Genomic DNA, 22831 nt, shown 5'->3' with positions numbered 1-22831 from the left:
AAAAGAATTGAACAGCTTTTTGATTTTCACTTAGCTAGAAGAATAATTAGGAGTTTGCCTATGAAAAGGATAAATCTCTCATATATGCCAGGACTGGCTATGCCAAAGATGTCATGAAGTATGCACCTCCTGATCCATGACGTTTGCTAATTTCTTTATTGATAATATGGTCTTAGAGCTCAGATTTAACAAACTGCGCATGACAGAGTACAGTAGAGAGGAAAAAAACCATTTTTTTCCCCTACACAACTAGTAAGTTAGTCAGCAGAGCAGAATGTCTTGCACTTATTCAAGGAACAGACCCATCATAGCTTTTCCACTAAAAACACTTAAAAAAAAAAAATAATTAAACCATCATTAATCCAAGATGCTCTGCTGCTTCATGTGAACACCACTTGAAAACACTTTGTCACTATTATGTCCAGCTCAAAGATCACTCCAGAGTAAGTGGAAAATTTCAACATCATAGAACAGCCTGACTTGGGCATAAATATTTATGCATCTAACAACAACAACAAAATCAACACACAAAAAAACCAAACCACCCTACACCACCACCATATTATGCAATTTCAGAACATGATGACCATCAGCAATATAAATCACAGCAACCTCCAGAATGCTTTAGCTTACACAGTAGAAAATCACCCTTCACTGAGGCAGCCTATATCAAGAAATTAACAGAATGCAGTATCTTCTGGTACCTTCAAATCTTTACTTTATATCCCCTGGGCAGCATTCAGAAGCCAAATTATATTATTTCAAGAACAGATGAAAAAAGACAAATTAAGATTAGATTGCCTGCTCCCACCTTTTAGAATACTCCATCAGATTTACTATATTTAGCTATACTGACTGGTCAAAATTAAATACCTAAAAAATTCAGAACAGATCACTAGCATTTTCAGTTCAGTTTGGCTTGAACATTTCCAACTGTCACGGTTTCACTGGTATAAAATTATACCTGTTAACTAACATATAAACTTGTCTTTGGTGCCCTCATTAGTATTTTATCATGAAGTTGTATACAGACTAAAATTAACATTCCTGGGGAAAAAAGTGCAAACAAAAGATATACCTTAGAAAGCGATAGGAAGCCTTCGCTGGAGAGCACCTCTTGGGCATTTCTATCCATGAACATACAGCACATACAAGTTAATTTGGGAAGGGAATAAAGACTGGCAACATCAAATGTCATACAGACGTTCTGAATATTAAGTATTGTGCAAAGATACTCAGACGTGGAATCCTCCAGTTCTGGGAACCCATATTTATGTGCTAGGCTTAGGAAGTCTAGGAGAACCTCCTCTTTCTCATCTCGTAGTGTAGCACGACCAGTGTAAATATATTTCAACAGCATGGTAAATGCTTCTGCAGTGGTGTCCTGAAGAGGAATTTCTGCTTCAGGCTGAGATTCTCTCATTCCGCCATACAATAATGCTCTATAAGGAAGATAAAATTTGAGAAATTTATATCCTGATAAAAACCAGGCAAAAAGTAGAAAGAGAAAGCAATAAATTACTATTTACAGCAAGGAGAATACAAAGTGGATATGGTTTAAGAATCTACAAAAGAAAAACCCTTATACTTGGCATTTAAAGTGCAGCTCTGCTCTGAAAGCAGCTGCACAAGAATAATATTCTAATGTATCATGTTTTTATCCTACACGACAATTGCTCCATCTCCACTTTGAACAATAGCTTGCGAAGCAGAAATTGAGATATGATTTTCATACCTTTTTTTTTAAATATAGTGCTATCAGTGAGAAAGGAAAAAAAAAAGAAAAATTTTCAGAAAGCAAGCGACACAAATAGTTCGCCACTATAATAGCAGTGGCAGACTAGCAAATCTCGGGTTTCTTGATCCTCTATTCCTTACTCTAAACCCAGCACACAGCAACTCCAATGAAATCCTGAATCTTGAGAAAAATTCAAGTCCTCACAATTATTTTTTAAAATATGATAGGCAGTTTGAACACAACTTGCATTCACACTTTAGTTTAGTTATTAGCTTATCCCTCCGACAAAATCAACTGGAAGAAGATTATCAGGAAGTGCTATTAACCACATTTAGAGGGAAAAATGCCCAGCTCTTAAAAAGGCTGGATTAGTATTATTCCTAGTTTTAAAATATATATTCTAACCTGTATCAGCCAGACCTCTTTAAATACTCAATTCCAACGCATCAAAATTAAACTTTCTAACTGAGTACATTCCATAGAAGCACACCATCCATACTCTACAAAATGAAAACAATTTTACAGCAGAACTTTTCTGTTCTGAAGTTATCTTTCTCTTGAATTTGTGAAACTATCTTCAAAATCCAATTTAATGAAGGTCAAAAGAATAACACCATGACATGGTATTTATCTTTTTATATTTGGACACAATGATTTGATGTGCTGGGAAACATTCACACAGAAAAGGTCACACTCAATGGACAGATGATTACACCCTGAAAAGTTCATAGAGAAACAATGTTTATCTTATCTGCATGAAAATCTCCTGTGAGCCTGACAAAAAGCTATACTTCACCTGAAATAATGGCACCTAGCAGCCAGGATCACTCTGTGTGCCGGAAAACGTTTCTTTTCTACAATAAAGGTAACGTCACTATATTCTTCCCCATTCATTAGAGCACCAATATGCTCTGACAGAATGTGAACGTGGTCAATCTCACCCACAGCTGTGTAAGGACGAAGCGGATGGCTGTTACTCATCTTGGAGGGATGGTGATATTGGTAGCCTAAAGGGAAAAAGAAAATAACCAGTATTATAAAGGGCACAAATATTAAAAAATAGCAAAGATCAAGCTGCAATTACGAAAAAAAGCGACTAGTCTAAGTTACCATATATTACAAGAAAAATGAAACCAAGAGATTTTCTATTAAAGTTCATTTACAACAGGACTCGAATCAGCTCGCATCAACAATTCTAGCCGACAAAATATTTCAGAGAATTCCGTCACCTTGTTGTTCTGTCAATCCATTTACTTAAAATAAAAAGCTTCCAACAAAAGGAATTAAAAATGAAACAATTTTAATTAAAGTTACCATTAGAAAGCAATTTTATCTGAATTAAAATGCACATAAATTATAAAGAAATTAATAATTTGACCAATTAAGCATAGTCTTAACTCCGAAGTCTCTATTAAAATCAGTGATGACTAAAAACATTGGTGTTTTTGCAGAATTCCAATCAACTTTCCAGAACTGGGAGAAAATAAACAATCAGGATAACTTTTAATAAATAACAAAGTCTGTCAGAGAGCAAAGCTTTACAATGTACAATTCAATTTTCTTACCCTTTCTACTCAGTTTTCTTGATACCTTCTTGTTCCCTCATATATGTAAGAAAATAAACCCCCTAATACTTCTCAGTCATAAAAGTAGGCGACTGTCCACTAATGTACAATATAGATTAATGCATTAGTCATATTTTCTATGGAATTATTTTGTTACTTCTTAATTCACAAGAGGTTTTAGTTTTGTTGGTTTTGGTTTATTTCAGCAACAGAGGCTTTCTGTAGTGTCAGTGGCAAGAGCATCCACAGGAGAATTTAGGTCTTAAATCAGCTTCTGTTGTTACACTTCGGTTTACTTTTAAATAAAAAGAGGTTGGCTGTTTCAGATAATAACCATCCATATTTTCAGAGACACCTTCTGTGTTCCAGTGACTAGCCACTTTTCGAAATGGGCACATACTTAGTGCTGAAGAAAGATGGTGTACCACAAGAAGCAGGAAAATGATGAGGCCATATCCTGCACACAGCTAACACGTTAATCTTTCAAGTGAAATATTCATTACATTAATGTATTTTTAAGCTATATTTTAAAAGTATCACGAGAAAATACGCATCTGTTTCCAGCCATTTCTACCCCAACAAAGAAAAGAAAACACATGCACACGGGGTTAAGGACTTCTTTAACATCTGGAAATGCTTAACCCAAAATCAAGATACTGCAGAAACACGGTCCCAAAGAACTTCAAACTAAACTAGAAAAAGTGATAGAAATAGAAAATAAGATTTGAGAAAAATACAGCATACTAAATTTATAATACAGATCACAGCACAAATGGGAAAAAAAACCCAGCTTTCCTCAGGCTGTCTCTGCTATTTGAATCAGATGCTGTATGCCCGTGTAGCCATTACAGTGTGGAACCAGCAATACTGGCCAAAACACTGGAGGCAGCCTAACCATGGGAACACAGAATACTGTACAGTCATTTTTCTATCCTGACATGAGAGTAAATTAATTTTTATGGTTTTTCATAATAGCAGACTGTTTCTTCCATTTGCACTGGTTAATTTACAATTAGCTAAGACAACTCTGCACTGGACAGATTTATGCAACATACACTTCCAGTAACATTTACTTTGTAACAAGCAAGATTAACTTAACTCACATCAGTCCAGTTGCATCTATTTATACTAACAATAATATTTATCACAACATAATTATTTGAGTTTAGAGACAACAGTAAAATTGAAATACTCTCAAAATATAAAACCTTTTATTACACCAAAGGAACAAACAAAAGGATGTATTTGTTACTCAGCTCCAAATCTCAAGCCTCAATACTCATTCAAGACTTCTGTACCTTACAAGTCTATAATTGCTGTTGTTGATCTTCATTCACAATAGTCAGGCAACCCAACTATGTGCTAGTTACATGCACATTATCAAGCAACTCTGTACTATCTCTCTTCTGCCGATTTTGATTGATTAGGGAAGTTTATTTATGATACTTCATACACGTACAAGTACAGGCACATTTTGGTTTTAAAATCTATTTTTAGTTCAATTTTTTCTACATTCTACTTCTTTGTTTCCTTCATCCACTCTTATATCTAAAAAGTAAGAACAGGTACTGCCTGCATAAAACTGAGAGACTGTAAAAGTGGTAAAGATAAGGGAATGCCATCAGCTGCACACTAACTTTGCTTCCAGTAGCTTTGGATGTTGTTGTGTGCCAACAGGGTGAAAAGTTCAAGGGAAAATTGTTTCCATTTCAGGTTAAATAAATAAATAAAATCAAAAGTACATTTCTCTCTCAAGGGTACATAAACCTCCCTCTAAACAAGAATCAGTGGATAGAAGAGGGCAAAGTCTGAACTGGGGACACTTGCTAATAAGCCGATGATGCCAGTCCTTACGAACATCAAGACACTGAACTACAGCAAGTGATGAAAGTAGAAATTTATAAATCCCTGTGTGTAAGCTCCAAGACAAATTTGTTTCGATGTTTAATGCTCTCCAAATTGCTGCTACAGTGTACTATTCTAAATTGTCAAACAAGAACATGCTGATCACAGGGAATACAGGACTCAAACGATGGCTACAAGCGTCTGGCTGAGGAGCCTTTCAAATGCTTGAATGACACAAAGTGTTGGAAACTGGCAACTTTAAGAAACTATGTACATGCCTTATACGCTTTCTGTGGCTAACACTAGTATACTGAAGAAGCACTGAAAACTCATTTATTTGTTTACTACTATGCATTTCCAATGCAAGTTCTGTCCGTATTGTGGATTTTCCATATAATGCAGCCCAGTGAGAGCAGTCCTGCCTTCAAAATATAGAACCAAATAATACATGACTTCAGATCTTCCCAGACTGGATTAATTAATGGTACGAATTCAGTCAACCCTTGAAGTGATCTGCACGTTTCTTGTTTGAGGAAGTAAAAAGTAACACACTGCTTTAGTTGTGGCAAGTTGCTATGAGCTCACAGCTTCCCTGTATAGCTAAACATATATTTTTCTAGTTGCAACTCAAAGTATTATTTATGACTAAAACAAAGATGGATGCTGCCGGGAGCTTAGCAAAACCCTTCCTGAAGCTCCCTCTGGCATCTTCTGTCATCAAACAACATCACCCCTTTCAGAGAATACAGGTGTTTACTCTTCCTGGCAGTCAAAGAAGAACATTTAACCAACTTCAGAATAAAAGGCTAAGCCATTTACAAGCCTCTTCCCAGCACCATAACCTATTTCCAGAAGGTATTCAGAGCTAATTAACTACTTCAGGAGTCACCTTCTGCAGCTTTGTTCACGTCACAGAAACAAACAAAACAAAACAGTCTTCTCAGTGAGTTTGAGGCACCATTAAAACTGCAACAACCTCAAAAGGCATCTATTAAGTCAGAAGGCCTACAAAACACTTCTGTCTAAGACCCCATCCGAAGACAAGCTTCTTGGTGGCCATCTTCAACAGTGAGCATGTGAAAAATGCAGCCTAGTATTTATTACATAAGGCAATATGCAATATTACACAATGTGTGTCACGGCTAGAAAAACAACAACAAAATTCCCAGTTTTCAGCTTGCTATATTTCTTTTTAGTAAGTAATCTGTAACATTACAGCATACAAAAACATGATCTAGAAAATGCAGCAACAACAGCAAAACCCCAATGACATCTTTATTAAACAACTATCAAACTAGAGCTGCAATAAAGATCGGTGCTCAGTCACTTCCCCCCCTCATTTGGGCTATCACTAGAGAGTCCTCTGAAAAGCAGTGCTGTTTCAATGAAACATGGAAGAGTTGCTTTTATACCAGGCACAGAAAAAGGAATTTAAGAAATTGTTCATGAATAATTTGGAAATTTTTTTTATATAAAATGAGTGAAAAAATGTTTACGTAACTGATAACCCTATTGAAACTTTAGAAATAAATGCAAGTAAACAGACTATTGCTAGAACTAAAAATTTTATGAAATAAGTCTGGATTATAAACACTGAGCAAATAATTTCATACCCTTGAAACACTTAATTCCTTCATCATCTAGTTTGTACCTAGCAAGATAATACAGATTTTGTCAGAATTACACAAAGGGAATTTTCTTAAATATAATTCTCTTACACTGCTATTTTATCTAGAAATAGGAATTGGTTCTCAGTTGATTGGAAGGGACTTGAGTAGTGTTTCAATTTTTTCTAAGTCATTACTTCATAAAATATTTTGCTATGCTTTAAAAAAATTCCAGCAAAATATTACTGTAATTACAATTTCTATTACCGTAGACTCACAGAACATGGTAGGTGTGACAGTAAGGCTACTGTACAAACATACCATTGTTTCAAATCATATGGTTTGGTTTTTTAATGTGTCTTTTTATACAAAAATATTCTGTTCTCATAAGTTCTGGTACAATAAGCTAACATCTCAGGAAACAGGAATTTTTAGTAAGTATTTCAACATATACAGAGTATAACCCAAGTAAATACTTTGATTCTGTCAGAACCCTCCCTACAGAAGCTCCTTTGTACTTCTAAATAACAATAACAAAGTTGACTGAGTGAAAATTGTAACAGATTTTGATACTTAGTATCCAACAATAACAACATAATCAATGCAGTACGCATTTATAGATATAGAATATGAAAGATCAAGTAAATGAAATTCATAGAACTTTTAAGTCTCATCTCCAACCCATCTGTTGTGAAAGGATTAAAAGCAAAGCAGATGTTAACTCTGGTTAATGGTAAATAACCATACCATTCAGTGACAGCATTCTAAACAACAATTTAGTACCAAAAATGTTTTGACTTAAAGCGTATGGGAAGTTATGCACTGCTCATCTGCAAACACATTCCCATTACTTAAGCGCTGTAGTGCTAACGTTTTACGTTCTGCTCAGAGACATATTCCTCTGAGAGCAGAGCAGGAATAAGTTTCGCTAGGTACAAAGAACAATATACTAAATGCAGATTATTTATTAACACACATATAAATTGGGTATTAATGCACTCGATACAACCTGGTTAAAATGGCATACAACTAAACCCTTAAATTAAAATCTCAGGAAAATACATTGGTCCACTCACCAGTAAAGCTATCTGAAGATCTACAGTGGACGTAGCCTGTAGGCAGATGACCAACTTCCTGAAAATTAGGGTTCTTTGCCATTCTGAACAACAGACAGATTGAACAGCAAGCTCATAGAAACGCTATTCAACAACATCCAGCTGCACAGCAACAACTGTACCATTTCCTGTAACAATGCAAGAAATATATACCATCAGAAACTGGGGTCATGTAGCCTATGGGAAAAGTGAGCGAGATGCATGTTTCTCAGTTAAAATTTTTGTGGAAATAAATTCTTGAAAAATCCCTCCATTCTATGGGAAAACTTCTAATAACGTTAAAACATAGCATTAGAATTTCTTTTTTTGAGCCATCATCATTTAAATTTGATCATTCATTTTTTTAACCATCAAAAAAGATGGTAACATATTGCCATTCATTTGTTCATTATAAGCCACAAAAATTTCATCCTGACATTCTTGATACAGCATTAATGTCCCCGAGAACACCGTTTTCCCACGTGGGTGTCCTAATTAAACCAGGTCTATACAAACTGTATCACACACATTTTATTCCCTACACATCCAAAGTTCTCTAAGTGTTCTTGCCTAGCTAAAGGTTTTGGGGGTTTTGTTTGGGTTTTGGTGGTTGGTTTTTTTACAATACTTAAGGCAGCTGCAGATCTTTCTCCTGTACAAGCCTTTAATTTTACAAACAGGAAAACAAAACAAAACTGTAGGGTGAGGAAATACAGAAATATAGAGGCTTTATTTGTTTAAATACGTAACCAACATAATGAGTCTCTCTCAACAAGTACAAATTATTGTTATTCTTCGCATCATATCTGCCGGCAGGAAAAATAAACTGTATTTAATTTGCTAAAGACATGATACCTTGATCTATGAATTCTCTCATAAGACACACTCTAATCTTCTTTAAAGTGTATGTTTAAGGGAGCAAGGGAGGAGAAGGAAGAAAAAAATATTTTTAGGTAGCCTCATGAACTGGAAAGTAACCACACCTTAATCCAGCAAACTGAAAACAGGTATTTGACGAAGATGATCTCCTGGTTTTGAAGAATAACATGTAATATGTAAATATTTGTTCCTACAAGTAATGTATGTTATCAAATTATCTTGTATTATCAAAATATATTCAAAAGCAATTTATGAAAATTCTTGTGGGTTTTTAGATAAATATGAGTGAACAGATCCCGATAGAACAGTATACTTCAAGCACCTGATTTACAGATTTGTAACAGAAGACATGCCAAATACACCTGCATTGTGAGTAAGCTCAAATTAAATCTTAAAACACATAAAAAATTAAGTGATCCCAGCACAGAGCTTTGGGAGGGTCTGTGCGCTGTGCTTTAAAAATAACACGAGCAAAGAGCATTCCTTGGCAAACAAGGTTACAGAAAGGTTGCTAATAACTTAACATCAAGTTGTTTTTTTTAAAGTCTGATAATATGACAGCTTCTTCTAAGTCAAATGTCATTTCAATGAATCACAGCAGTGCCTAACTTGCAAGAGTAGTTAAGTACTAAGACCCCAGAAGAACCTGTGAAAACAGTGCGTGTACTATGAAAGCATCAAAATATTGAATATTTAAAAAAAAAAAAATTAAAAAAAAAAAAAGCCACAACAGAGTCTTGCAAAGCGCAGGGGCAGGCAAAGGGGAAGGCAGATGAAGCAGGCGCATCACACCCACGGAAGAGAGGGCGGCCGAGAGCGAGCGATCCGCCCAAGGTCGCGCCCGGGGAAGCCAGGGCCGCCGCCTCCCCAGAAGCCGCCTTCCAAGTCTGGAGGCGCCGGGGAGGCGACCCCCGCCCGGCCGCCCCCCTCCCTCCCTCGCATCCCTCCCTCCTTCGCCTCAGCAAAAAGGCGCTTCAGGTGAAATCCCTTCATCGCCTGACGCGCCCAGCTGCTTCCCGCGGGCGGCCCGCGCTCCCGGTGGCGGCGCTTCCTCGGCCCGCTCCCGGGTCGACCTGCCCGCGCCCGGTAGGAGCCCCCGGCCGCAGCATGTCGGCCCGCCGAGGGGCCAGAGCCCACCACGGGGGAGGCCTCGGGAGCCGCCGCCCGGTCGTCACGATCCCGCTCCACAGGGGGGGACACAGCCGCCGCGCCCGACCGCAACCCTCCCCCGGGACTCACCGGCCCCGCCGACGACAAGGCCTCCACCCCCTGCCCCGCCGCCGTCGCTACGTCAACCGGCGCGCTGACGTCACTTAGCAACAGCAGCCGTCCTCCTGCGTACTGACGTAGGCGAGCACCCTCGGGAACGGCGCAGGAGCGGGTCCCGGCGGCGGCGTGGGCTCGCTTGGGCCTCCGTAATTCCGTTCGCGCGGCGCCTGGTTTCCTCTTCCGGCCACAGAGCGGAAGCTGCCGGTAGCAGAGCGGCACCCGCGGGCCCGGGCCAGGGCCCGGGCAAGAACGCTTAGGGCTGGGCCCTCCGCGGCAGCGCTGGGGGGGGGGGGCCGCGGGCCTGTCCGCAGCGGGCGGCGCTCCCGCTGCCCCCGTTCAGGGGAGTCGCTAGGCCTGGGGCGGCTGGAAGGCCGGGCTGCCCGCCGACAGCGTGCCTCGGCCCACCTCAGCGGGAGGGTAGGGGCGGCGAGCCGCCCCGGGCGCGCCCCCCGCGCTCGGCGAGTGGGGAGAGGCTGGCGGCCGCCGCAGCGCCAGCGGAGCTTCTCTCCGCGAGTGTTAAGATAGCGGTGTCCCGGGTCGGGCCGCATGGGACCTTCACGGCTGCGTCCTCCTGCTTGCGGGCAACAGCCAACCTGCCAGCAGGTGCCAGCGTTTGTCAGAAACCGCGCACTTGTTCAGGCAGCAGGGACGCTTAAATGCCGAGCCCGTATAAAATAGCAACTGATGTTTAACCTTCCCCGTCGTTCTCATCTGCTGTTACTCGGCGACATTCAAAATACACGTTTCCTTTAAGTGTAACGGTGTGCTTGCCCGTCTCTTGCCAATTGGTGCGTATTCTGCTTTCCTGAGTAACGAGAACCTCTTCCTGTCTGTAAGGAGAGTGTGGGCTTGTCTCTACGTGACCATTAGATTAATTTCTACTGTACTGCATGAAGCTAAATTTAGGCCCTCCAAGTGGCACAGCACTATATGCTATTTAATTCCATGCTTTATTTAGCAGAAAAGAAGTGTTACCTTGGAAGAAGTAAAAACAGCGTTGTCTGTAATCAGTGAGAACATGAAATAATTTCAAAAGTTTTTACATCTAAAATCTTTAACATCTCTTGCAGGCTAAAAGAATCATCATTAAGTGTTTTTCTTCAGTAGTTTATTCTTGGATTTCATAACTGAGAATACTGGTTTTAAGTAGTTCTCAGTATGGCAAGCAATAGTAACTTTTTTTTAAAAAAAAAACATACCTTGCCCACTTCATGATACTGCTGTAACTAGTTTGTAGATGCCAGTGGTTTTTTACTAGTTTCCTCTATTACCTCGTCATCTATCACGTTGTCTACATTTTGTCAAGCACATAAAAAAACCAAGGGTCATTCCAAGATCAGCAAACATGCTTAGAGTAACTTCTGAGTACTAAGCAGAGAACCTTCGGCATAGCCTGCTCCTCCTCGTGTAGTTATCCACTGAACTACCTACATATGCACACCCTTTGACTTACTCATCTGATTTACGAACTATCCCGGTTTTAATTACTGGATTCCATACAATTGGGTCAATAGCTTTTCTAGTCACACCTGTACTTTGAAGTGTAGTGAAACAAGTCTGAATGAAACACTCTTGATAAAATATGAACCACCAAGTTACATGCTTGTAGAATTTTGAGATTTTCCTTGCCAATGCCTTGGTCATAAAGCTTTAGATGATACATCAGTATTGACTGAAATAAAACTTTGTTTCAGACAACTTCACTTAGACTACTATTAGTCTAAATAATTTTTCTCCTCACAATCTAGTGAGAGATTCTGAATGGTAAGGAACTGCAGTTAGCACTTGTGCTTCAGTAGAGTTTTACTTCATTGCAAGTTCCTATTTCAGAACACCAGCAGCAGAAGGGATGTGCATGAAAAACCACAGTTTAGCCATCAAAACCTACGTAAGCTGCAATCAACTGAGTGCTTTGTCTCATTGCTGTTGCTCTCATGCTTCTTGGCACTATTCTCATCCTACTAACTTCAGAAGGTATCACGCTCAAGTTACACTACAATAGTCTTCAATTTAAGAGTTCTCTTAATTGCTGCTGTAAGGTATTCTGCAATATTGTGTACCTTTTTTTAAAGTAGGGTGAGGTTTCATGAGTCAGCTGAGCCAACCTAACTTTCTGCTAAAACCAACAGCTTTATTTACTCACTCGGGAAACTAAGGAGCCTTGAACTGGCTCCTCATCTCTGCTTAATAAACTTGGCACAAAACTAACCCAGCATTCCAGAAAATCTTTGCCACATTATTAAGCTGAATTAGCCTGCTTGGGGCATGGGGTGCAATGTCAAAAGCCCCACATCTGGGAGGAAGAAGACTGTGAGATCATGTGGTGACAGCTATTAAGACAGCTCAATTACTCAGATCTCACTCCAAACAGTGGTAACTATATTGTCCCTATCAAAATGACCTAACATACAAGAGAATAATCGACTGCACAAGGAACAAGACAGGGAACAGGCTAGGTATTAGTTCTGGAAGCACAGGAGGGCAGAAATAGAGAATGCAACCATGAACCAACAGTGTTTATTGTTGCAGAAAAAAGGCAACTTGGCAAATACTCAAAAAGGGAAAGAATCTACTGTATATGAATGACACTGATAAGGCACCACCTAAAGCTAAAGTATCAGGGTTGTTTCATGTAACAAACAGAAAACTGAAAAAAGATTATCTTTTGAGTTACATTTACCTCCCGATAAATTTATGATTGCTCACACATCTGTAGGAGGTATTAAGCAGGGCAATAGTTTTCACATTCCTTTTTCCAACACCTAAGGCTCAGATGAAGCATATAATCTATTTTACTCATTTCCAAGGGTAAACAAAATATCTTGGATTAAGTTTTATGAATAGTTTTTCATGTGGAGCTCTGTTACATTACTGAGTTTAAATATGCTATCTTGTTAAGATGAGGCAGACAGAATTAAGGATTTTTCAGATAAGGAGATAAGACAGCAACACTTAGCATTTAAGTCATTAACATCTACATGAGCATAGCAGAAATCAAATGCAATACTTTCTACATTTCTTTTTTAACTTATAAGCCAGGGAGTTATTGACAGTTATTATTAACTCTGCACATTAAGTTACTAAAACATCCTGCTATATAAGTCACAGTTATCTTCTTCACTACTGTACTCCCACTTCATATTTTCTTTGAGATTTCTTCTCAAAAAAGAATCCATGAACCAAAACAGCCTTTCAGTTATGTAGGATTCAACAATTAGCAAAGCAACAGGTCATACTGCTTTAAAATTATTTTGTAGTTTTCACCAATGCTTTATTTGGAAGTGAACTGCAATGCCATTACACTATTCAATAGTCACGTAACTGAAGACTTAGTAGGAGTTTTTGTCCTTGTTGGAAGAAAAAACAGGATTTCAAAACCTGACATGGTTTTACACTGTTCATAACAGGTTATTTCATAACATAAAAATCAAATAAGTTGTGTAACATATGTAAATGTTACATGTTTTCCTGCTGTTTACAGGTATCATTTCAGTAACCATCACTTGTTTTGAGAGGCTGCTCCTTAGTGAGTTTTGCCTGGCATAATACAAGTAAGATTAGGACTTTCATAAACATGCTACTACTCAAGTCAAAGTTAGTTTGACATTTTATTTTCTAGCATACAAGATAGGGCATGAAGCCTTCAGGATCTTTTGACTTCATAAAAAAAAAAAACCCAAAACTCTGGAGGTTTCTTTTTTCCCTCCTTGCTGAAGCTCATCAGTAGTAACACAGGATATTTTTTGTTGTTGTTGTTGTTAGTTTAAATCTAAACAGTGTGAGATGTAGTGAATTTCTGGTCACATATCTTTTGATAGTGTTTAGTGAAATATTAACATAATCAATGTTCAAGAGGAGAATCTGTGTAAGCGCTCTTCCAAAAAATGGTTGAGTATTCCTAATTGGAGACAAATGGCAGTGGCATCACAGGAAAAGAAAAAAGGAATTCAAGTACAGTGAGGTCCCAGGGGATAGTTTTAGAGGAGATTCTGAACACGGATTCCTCTCCATTAAGCGAGAATTTCACAAACAGTTACAGATTTTCTCCAGGGGACTGAAAGGGGACATCTGTTATAGAATATACTTCATTAGGACTAAGTGAGAGTCACCATGTGGTTAGGATTCAAAATTTCAATCCAGTAGCCATCAGGATCCTGAACAAATGCAAGTCCTTTCATTTTACCTATTAGAAAAAAAAAATACAAGATAAAGTTAAGACTACATGACTAGTTCTTAATGTCAAATATGACTACTTTGAAAAATATTTTTCCTTTTTTCCCTTTTGCATGATAATTAGTTCAAATTTAGACAGCTAATTCTGAAAACATCCAGATTAGTTTTTAATCAGCATTAGATCTTTGTATGCTAAATTGTCAATCTTACTCTCAACAACGCTCTAGTTTAAAGTCACTTTGAAATTCTGTCTTTTGTTGATTGAAGTTTTCTGTGTATGCCTCTGTAAGTGTTCATCCTCTAAATGCAGAAAAATATTTTTCTGCTCCAGGATGTTTTGACAGATTTTCTTGAACTGGCTTTGCCAGTATAAAACCCTGTGTTCCTCTCCCATCATTCCTGCCTCCACACTGAAGTTTTATGTTACTGGTTTTAGTTTGTTTTTCCCCCCGATGTGGTTTACAGTACACATTTACATCACTTCATAAAACAGAGAAATGCAGGGCAGGAATGTTTTAAATTTTACTGTTGGAAAAAATATTACTTATTAAAACAGGGTCCCCAAAAGTTGTCTTCAACAGTAGATGAGGACAGCACAGCTTAACGTGTTATCTTAAAAGTGTTAACCACACACTTTTAATTATACTTGCTCTATTAGGCTATTTACTGTAACAGAACCAACCTAACTCAATATATTCTAGTTGCAAAAACTTCTGAGGGAATAGATGTTTGATTCAGTAATGTAGGAAAAAAAAATATTAGGGGTGTCAGCCTGCTCCACAAACAATGAATGTGAGGTCTAAAACTTCCTCCTCCTCCGCGGCATTTGCTGCATCAATTTTATTTCTTAATGTTAAAAAACAGCTTTTGCTCTCCCCCCCTTGACTGCTTAAAGAGTTCTTTTCTGTGATTTATTCCATTTACAGTTTAAGCTTTCCCTCCTACGTACTTAGAGCGGTGCAGTGATACAGAATCAAAGTCAGGATCTCTTACTTCAACTCTCTCAGGGTTCAAAAGGTGCTGAACAAATTAGAAAGGGCTCAAAAACTCTAATATGCTAGAAATACTAAGTTCAATTCTTAAGAAATCTGTGTTCAAGTTAAGTTTTCAGCTACACTTCTCACATTTGCTTCAGCTGAGAACACAGTGAATAATATGAAAAAATCACTTAAGTCTCTTTCAATTACTTGTTCTTATTCCTCTAGCAAGGAACCTAGAAGATCAATTCCAATATGTGTAAATTGAAGCTTCATGTACTAATGTTACTTTCAAACTAAAAAAAAACCCACCGTTAGTACAGGCAACAGTCTAGTTTCTATAACCACAAGGAAGAACTATCACAGATTTGTGCACGCTGCTGGGTATTAAATGTCCATTTTGGAACGCATCGGTCCTAAAACTCACATGAAGTCTCTTCACGAAGGAGAATCCAGTTCAAAAATGCAAGACTTCTCACCACTGACTTCTGCATTTTAGGCTATTTTGACATAGACATTCTTTGTTTATGTACTCTCTAGACATTTGAGCTATACATTATGCACTTTTTACTAAAAGTTATACAAGTCAAATATTATAGAGACTAATGAGGCTATTTCTACCAAAGCTGACAGAACAGTTAAAATGATAATCGCTAGTAGGTGGCGTTAGGTGGATTTAAATAAAAATAGCCAGAGAAGTCAAGAATTACTCAGTTTTAATGGGTGGGAGTAATTATGTCTTCTGAGTCATCTTATTTTCATATGACAGGAACCAAACAGATGTGACATGTGAATTTGATCCATGTTAAAGTAAATTCTGTAATAACTCTAGGCAGTAGTATACATAGTAAACTATGACATCAACAGAGCACGTGAATTTTACTGAAGGTCAGACTACATACAGAAGGCATGTAGCTAAAGTGATTAACTATTGTTACCAAGATGGATCTATTGTCAGTTTTGCCCACTGTGTAAGGGGGTGCAGGAGTAACTGGTTCTAGCACCTTCTAAGCAGTGACAACTACTAGAAACGTATTACCCAGCTTTCCAGGAGGATCTACTAGACAGAATATATTAAAAACAAGGAAAAAAAATTACTTGCATTTCTGATCAAGACTTACCATCATCTGGTTTCTTCACAAATTTCACTCCTAGTTCTTCAAACCTCTTACAAGCTTTATTGACATCAGGGACAGCAATTCCAATGTGTCCTGTGTCACAAGGTAAAAAGAGTGAAGTACGCTCTAAGTATTGCTGGGTGTTGTAGGAAAAAGTTTGTTCAGCATTTCATCTTGTGCAAAAAGTTTACATGCTGTAGTTCACATAACATATGATTGTATACAAGAAAAACATTGCTTCCAGAAAGAAGAGCATTTTGGGTATTAACATTCTCCTTCAGAAAGTTGGCTTTTTGATAATGCCCTTTAAAATAGGAACTTTAAAATATCACATATTGTTTAGATGAGAATATTATTTAAAGTAGGAAAAAATAAGATTTTCAATCAAACTGTTTTATCTGTATTTCCTTTCTCGAAGCATGCCCACATAACAGGATTTTGTTGCATTTGCTCAGTTCAACAGTACAAGGAGTTTATCATAAATGCTGTATTTGTAGAGACTAACACTGGCACTATGCAAGGCCTGAGCTTACAAATCAGTTCAGAAGCTTTAAATGTCAAGTGGCTAGACTGAGTATGAAACTCATTTCACAAGCCAGTGACCTTACAAGCACTCAAAATATCAAATTGAGCCACACAAACACTATCCTCAGTGCTACAGACAAACGGAATTCTCCTTCTAGCTTAAAATGGGTAACCGGTGGATTATAAAATAGAAATCCAAATGTAAATCAGTCTAAACACCATGATAATCTGATACACAAGAGCAATTACTGTTCCTCATTCAGTAGTTACTATTAGCATGTGTTTGCTTGCCAAAGGATTACATTCTTTAAAAAAGTGTAACTGTGGCTCATTACTCTGAAACACATTTGTTTACCTATTTGCATGATCTTTCACAGCATACATGCTGGAAGAAGAGAGAGAAAGGATGAAATGCAAGTTCCCTTCTTTCATAGTGCTAGTACATTTTCTTTTCATCCATACAAGTTTAAAATATTTTCTCTACTAGTTCTCATACAAAACAGCCTACAGCAGGTTACCCAATAACCTTTGCACAGAATTTATATAGATGTTTTCTAAAAAACATTTGAAACTCCATTTTTCCCCAATACACCAGAGAAAAAAATGTAATCACAATAAACCAAAGCCTAAAAACTACAAACACAAAACTAAAGACCTACCAAATCCTCGGGGATCTGAATTGCCATTGTGATAAGACTGATTTTCATCATTTTCAGTGCCCCAGTTGCTGTAAGAAGTAATTATTACATATTGAAGAAAAGCATCGAAATTAACAAATCCTAAATGTTCAGTTTCCTCAGGAGGATAAGTTGTTTCTCCTAAGAAACCCGAGAATTTCAGCTGTTGGCTGCATTCATTAAACTATCAAGATTTTCCCTAGTCACAGGTCCTGGGGATAGTCTCGGGGCTAATCCAGTCATGTTCACAGCCCTTCACTAGTACTCAGGTTCTACATTTGGATAAGTCAGAGACACTCCTGTCTCATTCAGATTACAGAGAAGGTTGCGCTGCATGAGTCAGTTTATCTACCCATCGCTGGGGAACAAACAGTGAGGGTAGCAGGTCCTGAAGCTAAGCAAGACAGTGGGGTATTTGGGAGATTCTTTCTGCATAATAACAGTGATTAGTAGCATTAACCAAATTGTCCTGTTTACAGGAAGTGTATATTTTGACTTAATACCTCTTTTGTTAGCTTCCAGAAGCAAGTTACCCGTTATTAGGACGCTCTGGGGATCCAAAGAAAGTTCTGACCACATCAGGTTTTTCTTAAATTCTGTGGCTTCCCTACCCAGATGGCATACATACTCAAAACATAGCAAGCATTATTTCATATTTATGTACCACTGTTCACCTAGCAGTCTGAAAGAGCTCTGAAAAGAGAAAGATTAAGCTTGCCAAGTATCCAAGATCTCAGCTGTATTTTAAGGCTATATGACAGTGAAGATGTTTCCACAGTAATGATTCATTTTTTATTCAATCCAACAGGATTTACACTCATCCACTTCTGTTTAATCACTGTTAGCTACATGTCATCTCTCATTATATTAATACTTACTGTGTCAGTTCAAGCGTAGCTTTTCTAGAGAAGGTCCAAGCTGTTCTCTCAGTTTTATCTTTTGGGATATCATTTTTATCTTCATACGCCAGGAAATAGAGCGAGAACTTCATAGTAGGAAAGTCAAATTTTTGAAGCAGTCTAAATGGCAACAAATATTTTGAAATAGTAACTTAAAAAGGTAATCAGGTAGCTTGCAAGTAAACCAAGATGCTTCCCCCATGGAAGAATTACTGCTGTGATTTTTTGCCTTTCTGACTGTAATCCACATCTTAAAATAGCTACATTTTGAACTATCAAATAGAAACACTCCAGAACACATTACAAACCTACAAAAATTAGAAGAATCAGATGCTTGAAAGCCAAACTAACAGTAACTGAATAGCAAAGCCAGTACAAAGGCTCACATTTTGAGGCTGTCACTCTTTTACTTGTCAATATTTCCTCAGGAAGATCTTTATGTTTATCCACTTTAAAATATCACCAAAGAATAAAAAGATTTACTTTGACACTTATTCATTCTAGGGAGCTCACTGGCACCAGACAAAGTTTAAGAACACAGCAGGATTAAAAACCAAACGTACCTTTAGATGAAATACTTTTACAGTTTCAATAGCTAAATGATAAAATCAATTTCAGATGTGACAATTTAATCAACTAAAAAATTCTTGAGGTACGCATTTTTATGTAGGATGTTTAGCCAGAACAAGCAGGCATGCAAAACAAACCTAATTTCTTTTTCAGCTTACTAGGCATTTAATTTTTATTTTCTCACATCAACATCTTCACTGAAGTGGAAGTAGTTTATTTTAGTCTGGACTCATTTCAAGATGTTTAAAAATATGCTAGAATTTCATTTTGAAATAACTCATTTCAAATGTCAAGAATGTGCACAGAGCCTTCGCATAAATACGTTAGGCTGCTGCAGGGCATCTGCCTCCCAACAGTCTTCTCCTAAAGACTGAGTTTGGACCTTGTCTCCAGCTTCCATTGCCTTGGTCTCTTATGACCAGAGGTGGTCATAAGCCACCTCTGAGAACTAGCAGAAAATTTAATTTCAAGATTTTTAGCAATGACTCCTGATTACAAGCACTGTCATGAAAGTTACCAGTTAACTGCAGGCTCAGTGAGGAGGAAGTAAGCAAGTTGTACACTGATAATTAATGACCTATTTAAGAAAAAAAGAAATTTCTAGTCAAGGCCAATATTAGTTCATTTGCAGCTTAGGCATCACCTGCGCTGTGGCAGTTCTCAGAGATTGCCAGACTGTCCAAATGGGCATCAGCTGATGGGCCAGCATTGTTTATGTAGTTAGACCAATTAGTATAATTACATCAAAATAACAAAAACTTTTTTCAGAAGAATAGTAAGAAAAAACAAACTTATCATGGCATACAACTTCTACTCACGTCATTCCAAGAACTCTTGTATAAAAATCCAGTGACTTCTTAGGATCCTTTACTCTTAACATTGTCTGCTGCAACAAAAAATCCTGTGGGAAAAAAGGTTTATTATTTATACATCAACCAGAATTTAATTACAAGTATTAACAAAGATGCCAGTTAATAATGAATCTAAAACTAGCAGGTTTAGAAGTAACAGAGTACTGTGTTAAATGTAAATAAAACCTTTTGTCCTGATCCTACTCATACAGATTTGTGTTAAATAAACATGCCTTTGTAACATAATGTTTAAAACAAATAAACAAAACCACCACTAGTATCACTCAATATATATTATCACTGGTATCAAAAAAAGGGTATCATTCTTATCTTTATTATTCCTTTATGGAGCTGTACTGCACATGAACCACTTTGCATGCAAGCACACTACACACATATTTGATACTGGACCTCACTGCAGACACAGAATTTAAATAAAGCTAAACTCCTGAACTCGTTATTTTTATTATTTAATTGCACAGGTGTTGAATTTCTGTCAAGCCTGATGATATCTTGGCAGCAAAACCAGCCTGCAATTCTGTCAGGGTATTTTCATCAAGCCATAGGAGAACTTTATATACCAAGGGCTAATGAACAACTAAGTGGATGAAAAGTGAATGGTAGGATAGCCTTGACAGATGTATTAAAAAAAAAAAACAAACACCAAAAAACCAGAAGCAGAACAACTGAAATGCAATTACAAGGTTCTCCTAACAAAAAATAAAAATGTTTGGGGGGATTTTTTTTGCAACCCTGGCACGTGCTGGCTGCAGAGCGCCCGGTTACCCCGCGGCCGAGCGCAGAGCGGGCGCTCGCTCCCCTCAGCTCCAGCCTGACCGACGCTCAGGGCACCAGCCGAGCGCGCCGCGGCGGGCCTGGCCGCGGGACGGGACCTCGCAACGGGCGGCCCAGCGGATCCGCCCTTCACCACGATCGTGAAACCCAGCCGGGCTGGCCGACGCCGGGACGGTCTCCCCGCACCAGGCGGGGCGGCGCACCCCGAGCGTCAGGGCAGCCCCCCTGCCGAGCAACCCCCGGCCACCCCACTCGCTCCCCAACGCCGGGACCCTTCCCGGTCCCATGCCGCCTCCCATCCACGGCACGTCCGCCCAGCAAAGGCGGGGGGGGGAAGGGCACCGGCGCTGTCGCAGACCCTCCCGGCGCCGGCAGCCGCGGGGCGGCCTCGTCACCCCCATCCACCCCACCTTCGTGCTGGCATCCGGCTCCGAGCAGGCGCCGTAGGCTGCCTCATCGCTGAGGCCGCTGAGCTCTGCTGGGGCCGCCATGTCGGGAGAGGAGCAGGAGGAGGTGGCGGCGCCCAGCGGGAAGGCGGGGCTCGGCCCCGCCCCGCCCGCAGCCGGGTGGCTGCCTGGCCGGTCCCCCGAGCGCTGCGGAAGTGAGCGGTCAGGTCGGGTGCTGCCTGTTCGTTCCCATAAGCATTAACGGGAAGGAGCCTCCTGACTGGGGAGTTAATTAGCTGAAGCGGGGAATGAAACCATGGATCCGCCGCGTTGACGTGACGATGCGTCCCGCTAGCTGCCACTGGCAGGCCGGGGGTAGCATACAAACGCCTGAGCAGGCGTAGGTATCCAGCTCCGACGGCACGCTGCTTTTTTGGTAAATCCTTCCAGCTAGCGGCGTCTTAGGGTGGCTCGAAAACCTGGCCTTGCGCCTTCAGCCCTGTTCACAAACGTACCCGCGGTGCGCTCGTTTTGGTATGGAGAGAGGTTGGTTTCAGCCTTTGCCTTCAGACGCTGGGAGAAGATTGCAAATTTGACGCCCTTTAGAGTTACGCAGTGACATTTAGTATAAACAATTATTTCAGCTCTAAAAGAGAAGGATAATTTTTTTTTCAAAAACTCGGCATGAAAAACTTTTTTTTTTTCCCCTGAATTGAATACTCAGAAAAAAATTTATTTCGGTAACTGTGAAAAAAAGCACTTTTGCAGCGCAGCATTCTTGCTGCGTTACCTAAGTAACTTCCATCGGTACATACCCAAACCCTGAGCAAGGGAATTTACGATATTAAGGGCTCTCTACAGCCTGAGCCGCCTACGCCGCTGCGTAGAGGTTCTCGGTACCCAACACGATCTCTACGACAGAATTACGGTTCGGCTCGGGGGGCGGGGGGGGGCTGAATTTTGGCTGGGCCTGCGCCGGGCCGCAGCGACCCGCAGGCACAGCGGGAAAGAGCCGGCAACGGCGCCTCTGCCCCAGCGCCTGCGGCTCCCGGGGCGGGAAGCGAGCCCCAGGCGCGAGCAGCGCCGCAGCCGTTACGAGGTCCGCCGAAAACTCACCTGCCTAGCACGACTCGCCGTCTCCCTCCGCCGCGCTATATAGCCCCAGGATCGAGGCAGCACACCTGGCCGCGGGAGGGCTGGCGCGGAGGAATCGTTCCGCGGGCAGGCGTTGGAACCGCTCGCTCTGCCTTCAGAGAGGGCAGCGGCCGGCGGTTGTTGCTGTTGGGGGGGGGGGGGGGGGGCTGCTCCCCTCTCCCCGCGTTGTGAGGCATAGCTCCAGCCAGGTCGGTGAGGCTCTTTGCCTGCACCTCTCTGCTAAAGCCGACGTGCCGGTTAAGGCACCTCAGCTTTTCCGAAGAGAGCCAGAAGTCGGTATCTCTTGTGCTCTACATTTGGGAATCCTCCACTTTTCCTTCCGTCCTTCACCTCATCCTCTTCCTACTTTCTAAGACCTGTGCTGGAAACCAGACTCACCTTTTTTTGCATGAACAGGTCCTGTAGACAAGGTTTAGAGCACCTTGGAGGGGAGGAAAGGAAGTTTTAATATAAAAGTACATCAGCTGTTACAACTAGGGTAGGTAGCTGGAGTTCATGCTGGTTTTTGAAAAGTGTGAAAACCTCAGCTGAGCCACCAGACAGATGTTTGGAGAGTCAGGGAGGGTGCCAGTATACAACGTAGTCTTTGTTTCTAAAGAGAGCTGTGAGAACCCCACATCTCTCATCTTGAGCTTTAGGGGAAGGTATCAACTTCACTGTCCAACATCAAGAGAACCAGTTAAAAGGCAAGGAAGTTAACATCCAACT

General features: G+C 40.0%; 2 protein-coding genes across 5 annotated transcripts in view; both read right to left on the bottom strand.

Annotated features, from left to right (window-relative positions):
- Positions 1-7968, bottom strand: part of BTBD9 (BTB domain containing 9) — a 129311-nt gene extending 121343 nt beyond the window's left edge. For all 3 annotated transcript variants that reach the window (XM_050894695.1, XM_050894697.1, XM_050894698.1), the window contains exons 1-3: positions 7832-7968; positions 2535-2745; positions 1079-1442 (exon numbers count right to left, since the gene is read on the bottom strand). In XM_050894695.1, coding sequence (XP_050750652.1) covers positions 1079-1442; positions 2535-2745; positions 7832-7913 — 657 coding nt within the window. In that variant the 5' untranslated portion in view covers positions 7914-7968. The remainder of the gene's footprint in view (positions 1-1078; positions 1443-2534; positions 2746-7831) is intronic.
- Positions 7969-12485: 4517 nt separating this feature from the next.
- On the bottom strand, positions 12486-21536 carry GLO1 (glyoxalase I). 2 transcript variants are annotated; one of them, XM_050893599.1, is made up of 6 exons: positions 21484-21536; positions 19755-19837; positions 18346-18486; positions 17450-17517; positions 16269-16358; positions 12486-14180 (listed from the first exon to the last, which is right to left on the bottom strand). In XM_050893599.1, exons 2-6 carry the CDS (start codon positions 19814-19816, stop codon positions 14092-14094), a joined length of 450 nt encoding a protein of 149 aa, XP_050749556.1. In that variant the 5' UTR covers positions 19817-19837; positions 21484-21536; the 3' UTR covers positions 12486-14091. The 2 variants fall into 2 exon arrangements, with proteins under 2 accessions (XP_050749556.1, XP_050749554.1); XM_050893597.1 differs by lacking the exon at positions 21484-21536 and adding an exon at positions 20993-21096.
- Between the last annotated feature and the right edge of the window lie 1295 nt (positions 21537-22831).

This window comes from Gymnogyps californianus, chromosome 3, assembly GCF_018139145.2.
Source record: "Gymnogyps californianus isolate 813 chromosome 3, ASM1813914v2, whole genome shotgun sequence".
In the NCBI taxonomy this organism is placed as follows: Eukaryota; Metazoa; Chordata; class Aves; order Accipitriformes; family Cathartidae; genus Gymnogyps; species Gymnogyps californianus.
This window is presented reverse-complemented; position numbering and strand designations above follow the sequence as displayed.